At 45.7% G+C, this 15,754-nt stretch overlaps 1 protein-coding gene across 1 annotated transcript in view; it reads left to right on the top strand.

The window, feature by feature from the left end:
* The window catches only part of galnt9 (polypeptide N-acetylgalactosaminyltransferase 9), a 74,992-nt gene extending 62,715 nt beyond the window's left edge, over positions 1-12,277 (top strand). The window contains exons 7-11 of the mRNA XM_071519663.1: positions 2,495-2,680; positions 4,637-4,774; positions 7,415-7,510; positions 11,709-11,876; positions 12,131-12,277. Of these exons, the coding sequence (XP_071375764.1) occupies positions 2,495-2,680; positions 4,637-4,774; positions 7,415-7,510; positions 11,709-11,876; positions 12,131-12,277 (735 nt within the window). The remainder of the gene's footprint in view (positions 1-2,494; positions 2,681-4,636; positions 4,775-7,414; positions 7,511-11,708; positions 11,877-12,130) is intronic.
* Positions 12,278-15,754: the final 3,477 nt, after the last annotated feature.

The raw sequence follows: 15,754 nt of genomic DNA, 5'->3' as shown, positions 1-15,754 counted from the left end.
CTTGGATGGATATCTGCAGAGTTAAAATTTTTGTTATAGTATTATATATCGCATTCTTTACAACCTACTTACCTAGTCATACTTGCCTAATGTTCAGTGTGATTGCATAAGAATATCTCTCATGCCAGCATCACAGATGGTATGTTATATGCACTGTACCATCACATTCTTCAGAACTGCTGTCTTGATTTCAGCAGCAGTGTATCTCTCATCCTAACAGTTTGTTTTCTTTGGTGCAAACCATAATGGAAAAGTTTACTTTGTTGCATTTCTATATTTAGTACATTTTGGTTCACATTGCCCAATTGCAAGTTAACCAGGTAACTAACAAGTAGGTTGTTCATTGGACAGAATTTTGTTGGGAATTTTGTTTGAATCATGATGGGATTGTCTGCACTCTTCTTCTCTGGTGTTCATGCTAGCTAAGAACAAATGAAGAAATAGCTTAATATGAGCATCAGTCTAGACTTCACTTTGTTATGCTAGGCTTTCCCATAATCCCTTGTGTTTTGGGGTTGTTTCCTGTAGTTAGTTGGATTACCTTCTCACTCCAATTTCACTGGCAAACCGAACCAAAAGAGTAAACGCTCCAGAGTTTGAATAAACCACTCCAAACATGCCTGGCGTGAACGCGCCCTAAAGCTCCAGGAGCTATGCTTATTCCTACGCCATTAAATAAACATGATCAGCTCAGCGCCAGCTTTCCCCCTGATCTTGAATTAATTGAGAGAATAGTTTTGCAGCAGTCATCCCCTTTAACACCATGCATGGGGTACAGTTCTGGGTTCAGAGAAATGTTAATGGGTCGGAACATCTGTTTAGCATTGTGGCGATCGTCATTAAGAGACTGTGGGTGGTGCCGGCTCTGCGGTTTGTAAGGCTGGAAGGACATTACCATATGCTGTCCCATTCCGATGTCGTTTTGCAAGCCTCTAACTGCTGGGCTACTTTCCCGCAGCATGGCATACTTGTCAAATTTGCATACTGTATATTTTTCATTGGTGCAAGTTATTTCACAGCAATTTGAAACTTTAAATCTTTTGCCGCACGTTGAGGAATCACTCTCGTACCGCCATGTGACTGCCTGCCACTATTTTCTTACCTTGAGTATGTCAGCGCACTGTCACGCCATCCCTCAGGCTACAATCAATCAATACTTTCTGCGGTGATGGATGTTTTTTTTTTCCTTTTCAAGATGACATGCATTTACTGCCTGGCTTTATATATGACTCCTTATGCACATGCAGACAGTGCTCGGCAGTCAGGTGTCAGGGTTTTCTGGTTCGTCACAGGCAAACTCCCCGGGGACTTTAGTATTTATGGACCATTGGCTCGCAGAGTCATTTATCACGCGCTTTTTCACTCAGTTCAGCAGAAAATAATGGGCCGTAACGCCTAATTGCTGCATCAAGCAAACGTGTGCTTAAACAGGGAGGCGGCTAACAGGAAAACCTGACGACATAGGATCTTTAGTGACATTAAAGAAGCACTCGTTTTCATTGTCCCAGTCATATTTGTTTTGTTTTTTGGGCTATGATGTATGGTTATATACACATATACATTGGTAGGATTTGCTGATGGAAAATAATGTCTTTCAGATCCTACTGTGACTCCAGTTGGAAAATTGGACCATACCTTTTTAGCTTCAAAACAGACTTTAGTTTTATATATTCAGTGTTCTATTACAATATGACTGATAGCATAACATTTAAATAAATTGTGGTACTTTTAAAATGAGGTAGCTGAAGTTATTATGATTATCATAAAAAAATGATAATGCTGCAGGCTTGATCCACTCTATCATAAAGATATTAAATGAGGTACTAAGGATTTTTTTTTCTTTTCAAAATGGATATAGAGCCTTTTGCAAATGAAGACTTAAGATATAAATAGAACTTGTAATGGGGACAAATTCCAGATTGGTCCTTCACAAAGGTTTTACAAATATTTGGGAAGAGGTAGCATTGCCACAAAATTACTTTGGTAGTCAGTATTTGTACTGAACAGTTTGTATAGTGCATTTCCTGATGTTTAGTGACCACTGTGCATATAATGCTGTTCTCAACTCTGCTTCTGTTTTTGAATATTCTATGAACTTTGTGTCTTGCATATTTCGGGATGAGATCTGTGCTCTGTGTGCTGGGATGTTCAGCACTAGATTTCTTTGCCATGTGTCCCTGCTGAGTTTGGCCACAGACTGTGTTATTCCGTTATGTTGTACATCTTACATTTTAAGCAGTAAGCTGATGCTGTTCTCCAGAGTGACTTACAATGAGCGCAACCTTAGAATAACCTTAAATTCTTAGCTCACCAAAATTACAAGCAACCAGTAGTAAGCAGTGCAAGAGTCAGAGCCAGAGCACCCAGACAGTAGATGTAAAACATATTTTTACGTCCAGACAGTGTTCATGTATATTAGAGAAGTGCTTGGTAATGAAATTCCTTTGCAAATCCACATTTGATTGAAACACCGTCTCTCTGTCTTGCTGTGTAGGTATGGCAGTGTGGAGGGAGTATGGAGGTCTTGCCATGCGCCAGAGTGGCCCACATCGAGCGCACCAAGAAGCCCTACAACAATGACATTGATTACTACGCCAAGCGCAATGCCCTGCGGGCCGCAGAGGTGTGGATGGATGAATACAAATCCCACGTCTACATGGCCTGGAACATTCCCATGAACGTAAGTTCCTCCTCGTTTTAGATCACTCCCTCCCTCGATCCCCGAGCTCCTTTTGCTCCCTCTCTCCGATTCTCACTTGTTCATTCAGACAAGCAGCCCCGGTCTCCAGAGACGCCAGTCAATAGAAATTCTGAATTCAGATTTCATCCCACTCGACCTTCACACCGGCGGGTGCGGCGGGTAAGGCAGAGCAAAGCGGCACTGGAGTCTCACTCCAAACAGATGAGAGAGGTGCACCAAATGAATGAGAGGAGCCTCATGTTTAATCAGAGTCTACTTTCATACACATCAGTTAAGCTTAATTGCTTTCAAGGGCCGTTTGAGATGAGCTGCAAAATAATAAACAGCTACTTTCATTAATAAAGAGTTTAATGTTGAATCCTAATTGCCTCTTCAACCATGCAGAATGGGATGATTGTCAGTGAAGGACGCGGCCTGAAAAGGCCTCTGAACGTGGCCCAACAACAGACAGCATGATAGAAAACAGTGCTGTCAATAACAAAACAATCAGGGGCTGTGCAGCAGTCCAACAAAGGCATCGGCACAAGAAGGGATCAGCATAATGATCATCTGCATATCGTCTGGAAATTTGGCACAAACATCATTACACGAGAACACAATAGGTGCAGGTAGGGAGGACCAACTGGGAAAATGTTTTAACCACCTTAGCGTGGGGAGATGAGGGGGAGAGGAGGGGGGGAGCTCTGACAAACTAGCCAATCGGGCTTCATCCCTTCTGCAGTGTAATTACAAACACAGTGGCACGGCGCGTTATTACCCCAGCTGTCCTGTGGCGCAGAGTTATTTTGTGTACAGTACAAAGACCTAATGCTACGATTATTCCATATACCTCCCCCTCCCCTCCTCCCCCGTACACAGAACCACAGATTCGTGTTATTGTCTGAGATGCCTGCTGAGAGCACAATTACTTTGGTTGGTGGCGGAGGAGGGTGGAGTGGAGGAGGGTGGAGTGGGGGTTGGGGGGTGGGGGGGGGATGCGATTCACCACGGTCGCCAGCCCTAAGTCCAAAACAACATCTCCCTGAAATTGAATGCATTTGCTAGTGTTGCTTTACAGTCAAGAGAAAAAAATAAATAAATCTAGCAGACAATGACGGCGACTAGAATTCATTATTAACAGATGTTGAGAGGAGTGTCAGCAGCTGGCTGCAGACTCCGACAGAGAGGGGAAAGTGATGAGAGGCATCTGCCTGGAAACACTGGCTGGTAATGAGGCAGTGTGGTGTGGCTGTGTGTGAGTGTGTGTGTGTTCTGTAGAAGGGCTATTGCCTTTACATGTGCATGCATGTTTTCTGTGGCTGTATGTGCATATATTTGCATATTAGTGTGCATGCTAATACGTGATATGTGTGCGTATGTGTGTGCGCCTTTGCAGCTAACCGTGTCTAACTGTGTGAAGGCTATTTCTTTGACATGTATGTTTGTTGTGGGTATACAGTATCTGTGACTATCTGCATATTACTGTGCATGCACGTGCTGATACGCATGGTGATTTGCATGTGTGTGAGTGTGTGTGTGTGTGTGTGTGTGTGCGTGTGCATCAGAGCCAGGCCACTGTGCCAGGCAGCGCAGCTATTAGGCATTCCCCCAATCAATCTGGGAAGCCACCTCCATAAAGCCGGCAGGGCCATGAGGGCTCATAATTAAGCAGCTGATTAGAATTTGCTCAGCACAGGATCATGTCTAATGAAAGAACAATGAAGGTCCCACATGACGGGCGCATCTATCCATCTCTTAACTAAACGCTGTTGTATACCTACTCTCATCCCCCTGTCCCCCCCCCCACCCCCCAACCTCCTTGCTTTCCTACTCAACCCTTCAGCCTCTTCCATTTTCCTATCGCACCGTCACACGCCGCTTAAGTAAAGCGACCGCTGGCTAAAACGAGTGTGTGTGTGTGTTTGTTTTTGTTTTTTTTGTGTCGTTTGCCAACAGAACCCGGGGGTCGACTTCGGGGACGTGTCGGAGCGCGTGGCCCTGAGGAAGCGGCTCCAGTGTCGCAGTTTCCGCTGGTACCTGGAGCACGTCTACCCGGAGATGCGCATCTACAACAACACCATCACGTACGGCGAGGTGAGGAAAAGACTCCCCGCTAACAGGATTAGAGGATATACTCTCTTGCGTGTTAATTTTTTGTCGTTGCGTCATCGTTTAATTCTATTACAGAGCTTTATGGTTTAAGGACAATGCATACATGGATACAGCTAATTTGATTCCACAGATGATAAAAAAAAAAAGAGAAAATTAGCCGGGCGAGAGCTTATTAATTCGCTATCTGGATCTTTTTTGTGCCAGTGCTTTGTCGCATTATTTGAGGGACATTTGTCTGCAGCACAGATTTCAGAGGCTAGTTGATATCTACTTCATGCAGAAACTCTTCATTTGCAGAGAGGGGGATGTTCAAAGGCAAGAGTGTTGAGTGCCCGATGGATAAAGCACAGATAAACAGCATTCACATGCCATAGTGGCGGCGCGGCTCACACCCTCTCCACTTTAAAGATCACACTTTTGACGGGAATAGAAAAATTAATTCGCCGCGGCCGACCGGAAAAGGTAAAGGCACCTCGTTGCCATGGCGACGCGGCACCGCCACACAAGATTAGATGCAATTTCCTCATAATGAGGTTTAATTAAACACTTATTAGTTTTCCATTCCGACTTGATTGTTTTGGGCTCGGCTGCGCGCTCGGCACAGCGGGCGGGGGGGGGGGGGGTGAAAAAAAAACGATTATGACAGGTTGAAGAATCGAACGCACACCAGAGTCAGACACCATTTGGAAGTACGTTGAAACCCATTTTTTTTTTTCCCCCGTATCGATTCCACCAATGGAGAAAAGAGGAAAATCGATATGCTCTCCGAATGCGTTGTCGGAATACATCAAAATTAACCTCTAGATTCATCAACGCCGCGTGACTCCGGCACCTCTCCCCTCCTCGCTCGGGCTCTGGCACCCGGCTAATGGATTCCTCAGGAGCGGCGCCCACTTAGGTGGCACTATTTCAGATCGGCCGACAAGCCCCGGGAAGCGGGTTGCCTTGTGCCGCCGCCGCAGCAGCAGAAGTGAGTCTCATCTGTCACCGGGCATCAGCGCCGCACTCGGCCATGCTGACCGGACCGGCGGAGTGGAACCTTCCCCCGACGACGGCGCATGATAGATATGTCACAACCTGGAAATGAAGCCGTCCGCATTCAAATCACACAGACCCGGAGCCACGCTCGGCGCGCGCTACCGTCTGCGGGCCTGGAGGGGAGGGAGAGAGAAAGAGAGAGAGAGAGAGAGAGAGAGAGAGAGCTGGGACCGGCCACTGCATGATGACATCCCATCAGGGGCCCGGGCCTCAAGATTATTACTTTTGAGATGATTCCGATATGAGACGCCGCCGGGTGAAAGAGCCACACCGGGTCCGGTAGACGGTGTAACGTGCACAGGGGGATGAAAGGGAGGGTCAGATTGGAGGGAATAGAGCAGTCCTAAATAAACAAAGGCCATCGATTTGCTTTCAGCTTCAATTCTGTTGCAGAAGTAACCAAAGCAAGACCGCGCAGTAGGCAGCAATGCAAGTACTTTCTGAGCAGTGGGAGCAACAGACTCACTATCTCTAGCTCTAATCAAAGGGAAAGAAAAAGATCTTGATCGCTGTGTTAATATACACTAGGGTTTCACTTATGTGGATTTGGAAGGCTGTTAACGATACCAAAAATGTCCAAAAAATGACAAGGATTCAGTGTTTCCCCCGGAATTTTATTCTTGTCAGGGTGGAAAAGCCTCTGGAACAGCATGTAGACCGTCATGAGACACAAAAACTCTCCATTGAATCCCAGACTAATGAAGTTCTTTTAGGTGGGTTAGCAACTGACCTCAAGAGAAACACACTGAATTGCCCAGAGATGGTGGAGTGGGTAACACTGCATCCTAAGAAACCTTCTCTCTCGTCTCTGCTGCACTCTGCAGCCCTGCTAACCTCCACACTGTCTAAGGAAAAATAATGCCAAAGGGAGTGCCAACTCTACTTAAAAATTAAAATGATTTTATTACCCACTGTTATGACTCCAGTCTCCAGGGTTGGGGAGTAACAGAGCAGATGTAAAAGGATTCCAGTAATCTGACTACAATAAATTATACGGATGGGACCATATGCTTATCTCACGATACGGGGTCATTTTCTCACGATATGGGGTTCACGAGTCAATACAACCACGATAAAATGTCATTAATAAAAGTTCAATGACAACAAAGTCTTGCTAGAATGTAAACAAAATGTCATTACATAGTGTAAACAATATAATACAGATGGAGAGCTTGTGAAATTGTGATGGTCAAGCGTCTCATTTGTGGTTACTACACCAGAATAAAATGGAGCTGATATCGCGATTCATTTTTCTGCCCCACGATACGTATTGTCACATTTTTGCATTGTGATATATTGAATTTCGATATATCGTCCCATCCCTAATAAACTGGTAATTGCACTCACTTACAGTTACTGTACAAAACACAGCAAATGAGTACAACACTTCAAAAATGTGAAAGTGATTACTTATTGAATTGCTCAAATAGATGCTTCCGGGGAAAAATGTTCAAGATTATATTAGATTACATTGCTGTGTTGGAGTAACGGAACGGATTACATGACTAATTTCCAGTTTTAACAGGTAATGGGTAATTTGTGACAGATTACATCTTGAAAGTAACCTTGTGTGGTGTCCTTCAGGTGAGGAACAGCAAGGCCAGCGGCTACTGCCTGGACCAGGGCGCCGAGGACGACGACAGAGCCATCCTCTACCCCTGCCACGGCATGTCCTCCCAGGTCAGACCCAACACACGCTCATCTACCAGTCAGCCACATGTGTATTTGTGCTATTGTGATGATTCTTCCAAAAGAGAATTAAAAAGTGTATTTCTCTTTTCCTTGTATTGCACTCCTGGGAAATGTTAAAACGCTCGCTTGGATTTATAAATCAACACATTAAGCGTTTTTTTTTTCGGAAACTCGTGGAGTCTCTCTTAGACGGTGCGGTGCAGTTACTCTCCTCTAAAAGCCCCTTAGAAGTTCAATCAGACATTATTCAATAAGTGAAGGTGGCAGCGGCACCAGAGCGACAATAAGATTGCCAGGGCCGCGGGGAGGGCTGCTGTCATTGGACAGAAGAGTAGGGTCCTAACACACCGCCGCTTTCAATAGGCTCAGTAAACAACAAAATCACTAGCCAATGTTCATCAAGTCTTCTACTCAAAATCATCCATCCACTTGCACTTAGTGCTACTGTAATGATGCTACAGTATACTCGTGTCTATATCCCCTCCCTGGTGTTTCTCTGTGTTTTGAAGAGCAAAAAGAAGGTAATACCAGCCCTTGATAACAGCTAATATAGATTCTGTCCAAGTAAGCAAATGTGAAGTTAGCCCAGTATGCAGTTACAGTAGTGGAACTGGAATAAAGTTGTGTATTTTTTCCCGTTTCGTACCGTACATGTCTCACAATGAATGTGGTCATGATTTATTGATGTTAAAATGCTGCATGTCGCACCTTTGACCTCAATCCTTTCAAGCGAGGGCCTGACCTCTTTGTAAAGGCGCCAATGGTTGCTGGTATAACCTTAATGTTAGAGAAGCGGCCTTGTGACTGTAAAGCCGTCAAAGTGCCCTTGAGCAAGACCCCCACCTCCACCACCCCCGCCCCCTCAAAGTCTCTTTTAGAGCTGCTCAGTAAGCATCAGTAGAAGACCGGTTAGCTCCCAGGTGAGAATGTGTGTAAGTGCATGAATATGAAGTAGGGCGATGCTGAAAAAAGAACATGTGCACTCAGCATAACCTTTGCCTGAATAAATGAAGATCTAAAAAAAAAAAAAAAAAAAAAAAAAAAAATAGATGCCAGGGTAAAGGGCGGTGTGGGTGGGAGGACGGCAGCCTGTTTGTTTTCCTTTTGTGCAGCGAGACGCAAAACGCCCGAGACACGAATCAATGCAAATGTTATTCACGGCTGATGAGTGACGTGTTTATTATCTGTCACATGCGGAATATAAAATATATAGGGCAGCAGCCTCACCGGGCTCTCCTCTCAGCGAGAGCTCCGTGGGGTCCGGTAATGTAAAGCCACGCTGACTCTTTTAATCCCGCTCCCCCCTGTGGGAAATAAACAAATGGAGATGAATTTTGCGCCTTTGTATCATTAGATTACAATGATGGCCGGCATTACTGCGAGCCGGGCCGAATTCAATTTCGCGGGACGCCGTGATTTTTGCATTCCTTTTTACCACTGCTCCTTTTACTTATGGAAAAATGTAATTGCACAGAATAAATCTTTATTGTGCTGCTGAGGAATGAGGCTCTCCCTGCCGGCGCTCCCAATGGAAATCTAAATCATGGGTAATGTCTCACCTTTGTCCAATAGTCTAATGCAGTGTACAGAGTGGCGGAGGGAAACGGCTACAGGCCCTGCATCAAACACACACACAAATACACACACACACAGAGATCCTGCCTGAACTCGCTTTCCTACCGTCTCAATACAGAAAAATTAAAGTGGTAATCGGTGAGATCCTATGGATTTTTAGACTCTATTGTGTCTCCATCTTTGTTGCTCAGCGCTCATTGCTGTGGTGTTTCTGCACTGCTTTTCCCAGAAATCACCTGTCAATCAAACAGTGTGTGGGCGGAGCTTGGATTTTCTGTCGATGCAGTTTGAGTTTCTCTTTTTTTTTTATCTGTTCAGCCATGGTGGCTATCGCTGCTCACGCTAACTACCCAGTTCTTCTTCTTCTGCTGATTCCAAACAAACCAGAAACGTAAAACTTGCAGAATCACTATTGTGTTATACCAATCAGCGATAGAGAGCAGCATAACAGACATGTATTTATATGAAAATATTGCGGATTATGACTTTGAAGCAAACACACATGGGTTCTTACCAGCAGGAATCCCAGCTATGCGTGGTGTACATGGGTGTGTATGGTGCTGAGGGGCCTCTTAAGTCCCCTTATAGGGGTTTGCGTAGCGGTCGGAAGCTCACACATGGGGCCCCCGTACGGAGAGGACATGTGCCGGCTCCAGAGCTCCCCCCCCCCCCCCAAGCCCCCCAAGCCCCCCAAGCCGAACCGTAATCGTCACTCGGTGGCGGAGCAAGGCAGAGACGAGGAGATTACAGCCCAGGAGGAGATCTCCCCTTCAGAAATAACATCTCCAATACAATGCACAAACACCGCCGCCTTATATTTACATTACCCCGGCGGTGCGGCTCCGTTAACGAGCTAATTAGGAAACTTGTGATTAGCTTGACCTCCAAAAAAAAAAGAAAAAAAGTGGCTCCGAAAACTTTTTACGGTGCCAGGGAGGCAATGGAGCGTCTAACATCTCTGCAGGAGTACAGGTTAATTGGCTTGGCAGAATCGTTTCCTCGCGTTAATTATTTGTTATGGTCCCATTTTAAATGTATTAGCGTATGAAAGGCTTCCAGACTGAGCCGTAAACAGGTATTAGCGGGGATTATGCGGGGGTTTTTTTTTCCTTGTGCCCAGTCATAGTTTACACCGCGCGTAAATCTGCTTAGGGTGTTATAACGCCGAGAGACCCAAGACGCCAAGACCTTGAGAAATTCCTAATCAAACTGTCTGTAATAATGACCTTTAGGCTGCCACCTTGAGAGAAATACAACAAGATCAGGGCATTATGTGTATAGCATTAGTACAAGCTGTGAAACATCGACTCTCGAGGATTGCAGCTCGTTTCTGAGGCAGGCGCAATTGTTTCACGCTGTTCATCAAAGACGTTTTATCACAAATTCCGCGAACGTCTTTCATCCGGTTCAATGAAATCACTTGAAAGTTTCCCGGAAGTCGAAAGAATTATCCGTATCAAGGCCAGCGTCATTAACAGCGATCCAGCCGGCCCCAGTCGAGCGCGTTTAACCCCCTCAGTGATGCACAAAGTGGCGCCTCTTTGTTTTTCTCTTTTCTTTGGGAGTGTTTCTTCAGGGCAGAACATTGAATTGAAAACCGCCTGTACACTCTCTCTCTCTCTCTCTCTCCTCCAGAGGAGAGCCTTGCGACGCCCACACAGGCTGCCTGCTCCGCACTCCTCCATCCATCTTGCAGAAAGCGCTCCACACAAAAAAAAAGCCTCAAAATCAGCTCGGAGAGATTTTTTTACACGCTAAAGTTGATCGGCGAAGGCACTTGAACGAGGATTAACAGTGTGTGGCGGCGCTAACTGCTTTTTATTCCGTTATAATTGAAGCGCCGAGAGAATTCATTAACGTTTTTTCGGGGTGTTTGTAGAGATAGTGGTGACAAGGACCTGCATTTGCAATGGGATCTGAAATGTGTCGAAGCTTATTTTCCCCCATCTCGTTTTAATATTCCTTATTTACCCGTAATTGAAATATTCAAAACAAGCAACAAAAGGGTAACGACTGGCATTCATTAAACGCATTGTTCACATAAGTCGGCATATCAACAGTATGGGTTCAGAGGCATCCTGTTACATTGGTCCACACGAGTCCGTGCATAATAAAGCTACCTAACCCAGGCTTTAATGGATGGTTTTCTCTGTGTGTGTGTGTGTGTGAGGGAGAGATTCAGGACCTTCATGTGGGTGCGTTCTCCCTCTCAGCACAGGACTACCTCTGTCCTGAAGACCCCCCACCCCCCACCCCCCACCCCTCTCTCTTTGGCATCTCATTTTTCAGAGAGGATCGCTCCTATAAATAATAAATGCTATCTCTACTGTATCCTTACGTAACAGATACGTATCGTCGCGGAGCCTTTCATGTGCAGGATTAAGCGGCGAGGGGATCAAGTTTTGGTCGGGGGGGGGGGGAGTCTGTAGCGTTGATGAAGGGATAGATACGGTTTTTCCAGGCGTCGCTCTGAACTGGAATATTGCAACAAAAAGTAATGGGGAAAATAAAAATTGGCAGCAAAATCATCCAACGATGCAGATCCAAAGTTGAGGCGTTCTCTAATATCGAGTCTGACGTTGTGGCTTATCTCTGTATCTCTGTGTCGCAGCTCGCCCGCTACTCCACCGAGGGCCTCCTCCAGCTGGGGCCCCTGGGTTCCACCACCTTCCTGCCCGACACCAAATGCCTCGTCGACGACGGCAGAGGGCGCACCCCCAGTCTGAAGAAATGCGACGCCGTTTCGAGGATCTCCCAGCGGCTGTGGGACTTCACACAGGTGAGGAGGGGAAAAAAAATAAATAAATACTTAAAACACTCCAAACGTGAAGCAGGCTGAAACGAGACAGCGAAGCATGTATTTTTGGAGTTCGTCTTTATTGAATGGGCAATAACTGTCATTGACGCCGTAACAGGCATCGGGACACAAGAGTTATTCTGAGAACTGAGCGCTTTGTGTTGCAGCCATCTGGCGTTTCTTGAAGTGATTATGCAAATTTGACGCTATTTTCCCCGCACGCGCTTTCGTTGCAGAACGGTCCGATCATCAGCAGGGACACCGGCCGATGCCTGGAGGTGGAAATGTCCAAAGACGCCAACTTCGGCCTTCGCCTGGTGGTCCAGAGGTGCTCCGGTCAGAAGTGGATGATACGAAACTGGATTAAGCATCCCAGGCATTGAAGCCAAGACAGTGAGCTCCAAGAGAGAGAGAGAGAGAGAGAGAGAGAGAGAGAGTCCGGGCGACGTTTCAAGGAGGAGGTTGGATCGCGCAAAAAAAAAAAAACGGCGGACAGTTCAGAGAGCGGGACTGGCAGGGAGCGGGACTGGCAGGGCTCGTGCGGCGGGTTATTTCACACCGCAGACTGCTGTGCACACTGAGCTCCCCCCCCCCCCCCCCCCCTCAGGCCAGACAGCTTTCCAACACCGAGTCTTGCAGAAGAATATGACGCATTCATGTGTTCGCAGAGACCTTAACGTTTCCTACATCCAGCTACATGTACAGAACAAGAGTAACAAGACACCCGAGCGGTGGTGCCAGATCGCTCGCAGCGCTCTCGTCTCTCTACTGTAAAACAATCAGTTCTTTGCAGATGAGACGGAGAGTGTGATTTTTTTTTTTCTGTTCTGTTCTGAATGCGTCTGAGCAAAATCAAAAAGATGAAATTGCTATCAATTGCCACATCAACATGTAATTATTTCAGGCTGTGCTTTGGAAAATTGCTTTGGACATTTTTTTTTTTTTTTTTTTTTTGCCACCCCGGTAAGAGATTTAATCGGCTTCACAGGGGCTGGCTCATCATCCAGATCAGGACACGTTTCACCTACGCTCACACACATACACACACACACACACACACACACACACACACACACACACACACACGCCACGACGGTTCTTTGTTTCCTTTGGACTGCATTGCTCACCGTGGACAGGAGCAATCATGTGCCTTTTTTTCCCTCATCGTTCTGCTTCATCTGACCAGGGAATGTCAGTCCCAAAAGCATGTACAAAATGATTTGAAAGTGATTAATATATAAAACGATGTATAAAACAGTCTAATGATAGTAATATATTGTAAAAAAGCGCAAAAATTGATATCTGTCCTCTGATAACAATTAGGATAATAAAATCATTTTTATGATGAGCAACACTGTGTTTCCCCCCCTCACACATTTTAAGTCAATTCTGCCGTTATTTCAAAGACGTGTAGAACAACTTTTGCTACCCAGATGCACTTAGCTGTCTTTTGGTACTTTTGTAAAGCCGGTCGCAAACAGCGCCGGCACAATTGCTCGCCTTTTGTTGTGCCTGCACTTACAACCACCTCAACCCTCCTTCAGGTTTCTGGCCCTGTGCACTCTAATTGCTCCAGCACGCCCACCGGATAACAGGTCTTCAGAAAGCACTGAAAGCTTTCCAATTATTACACTCAGCGAGAAACTCCTTAACCCCGCTCCGTTTTTTTTTTTTTTTCCCCTCACAGCCCGAGCAAAAATTTGGCAGCTTTTGACGATGAATGTTATAAAGTGGTTTTTTTTGTTTTGTTTTGGGGTTTTTTTCTTTGCCATGCTTTTAGGTTGAATGATGAAAATGTAAAAACGTATTTCAGAAACGCTCATGATCGTTGTACAAAGGGGAATTAAGTAATTTATGACTTATCAACCTCTATCTGCAATTGAATCGGCCTATAGTGGCCTGTAATAGACAAAAATAATGAAGTCACATTTTCATAGTAGAGAGTAGGGTTGGGCGATATGGACCAAAAATCATATCTCAGTATTTTTAGGCTGAATGGCGATACATGATATATATATCGGTATTTTCTACGGAGTGGGCTAAATGTTCAGTTGTAAGTAGGACTGGATGATATGGACAAAATCAAATATCACAATATTTTCGACCAAATACCTTGATATTGCGACAATATTGTAGGGATGACTATTGGTGCTTTCACAAAATATTTACACAATGAGATTTTTGATAAATAATCATCAGTAATGTGGATATAATGACTAAGTGGGTAAAGGCAAATAAGAGAACAGCTAGAACAGTCTGGTAAGTTCAGAAAATGACATCACTTTACTGCAGCCTTTAAAACGATATCCGAATCCGAATTGCGATATCCAAAATCTAAGACGATATCTAGTCTCATATCACGATATCGATATAATATATGATATATTGCCCGGCCCTAGTAGAGAGCTAGATAATTTTAGCTCAAAGGCTAGCTTTTTTTGGGGCTTGAGAATGACAGAGAATGATTGAGCAGTTGAAAATACAAGCAGAATACCGCCACACCTGCTCCACAAAGTGACACCCTCCACCTTGGAAACGCTGAACACATCCGTTGCGTTCACAGGAGGCTTCCCCCCCATTTGTCCGATCTATCTCTCCGCTACCCCTGAGGCCCGGGCCGTTTTGTGTATCTCGTGCATTGGGAAGCGACGGGAAGTGGAAGAGCTCCTCCTCAACCTCGGGGGTTAGCCACCTGTGTGCTCCGGAGGCCCGTTTTAATTTGGTTTCCAGCTGGTTTACCCTGAGAGATTGCCTGCGCTCGGTCATGCTTCTTCGCCTCTAATCATTTCATATAAGCAATGCATCATCTCCGTGTCCTCTAAACGAAGACCGCTCCAGCTCTCCCGGGGTAATATCTTATTCTGGTCTCAGACAAGGTTTACAAACACACTGCCGGTGCAAAGTCTCACGCTCCCCCCCACCCCACCCCATGTCAGGAAATAGCCTTAACCAGGAAATTATTATTCTATCAATAGGCGTTTCCCCGAGACTTACACCTGCAGAATAATGATGCCCCCGCTTGATGGAATGAGTGGATGCAGTGTCGTGCCGGGACGCAGCCCATGGTCTTTATACAATGGTCTCCATGGAGATGTGGTGCAGGTACACTCACTGGTTTATGTGTGTGTGTGTGTGTATGTGTGTTGGGGGGGGTAGTTTTGGGTTAGTTTAGGACTTTGGATTTAAGGTTAAAATTAGAATCAGGATTAGGGTAAGGGTTAAGTAGTGGTAAGGGTTAGGGCTAGGGCTTAGGGGGAATGAATGTAGTCAATGGAAGGTCCTCACATGTATAGAGTATGTGTGTGTGTGTGTGTGTGTGTGTGTGTGTGTGCGTGTGCGTGTGCGTATTAGCATTGCACGCTTGAGCATCAGACAATAGCTATCGAGCCCCCTCGCAGCAGGTGAAAGGAAAGGTCAGCGTGCATTACAGGTTTCATTTTCACTCGGCTGGATGACAGCGTGACAGTGAGTGATGGGTGTGGGGGGGTGGGGGGGGGGGTGCTGCCGGACGGACAAGGACACCGCATCTCCCTCTCGCGGGCAGGAGACCCTCGTTCTTTCTCATTGTCATGCTGACAATAGTCTCTTTACGCCTGGGCCCCGGCCAAGAGGGAGAGGTGACTTCATTATTCAGACAGCTGCAGAGAGGGGCCGTCATGACAAACACGTGCGTGTGTGTCTGTGTGTGTGTGTGTGTGTGTGTGTGTGGAGGAGGGGTGGTTGGGTGGGGTGGGGTTTGCTTTCAAACAGCCAGCATCTGATAGAAGCAATGCAAAATGCAGCATTTCCATTGTGAGGGCAAACCAATGCAAATTCCCCAGACCTTCCCTGAATGTCTGCTGTTTGCACATGTATTCATA

This window comes from Centroberyx affinis, unplaced genomic scaffold (genome assembly GCF_046629955.1).
Source record: "Centroberyx affinis isolate AG114_WGS23_722 - 3 ecotype Tasmania unplaced genomic scaffold, CSIRO-AGI_Caff_v1 ptg000719l_1, whole genome shotgun sequence".
Classification (NCBI taxonomy): domain Eukaryota; kingdom Metazoa; phylum Chordata; class Actinopteri; order Beryciformes; family Berycidae; genus Centroberyx; species Centroberyx affinis.
Note: the sequence above shows the minus strand (reverse complement) of the source record. Positions and strands in the feature narration are given on the sequence as shown.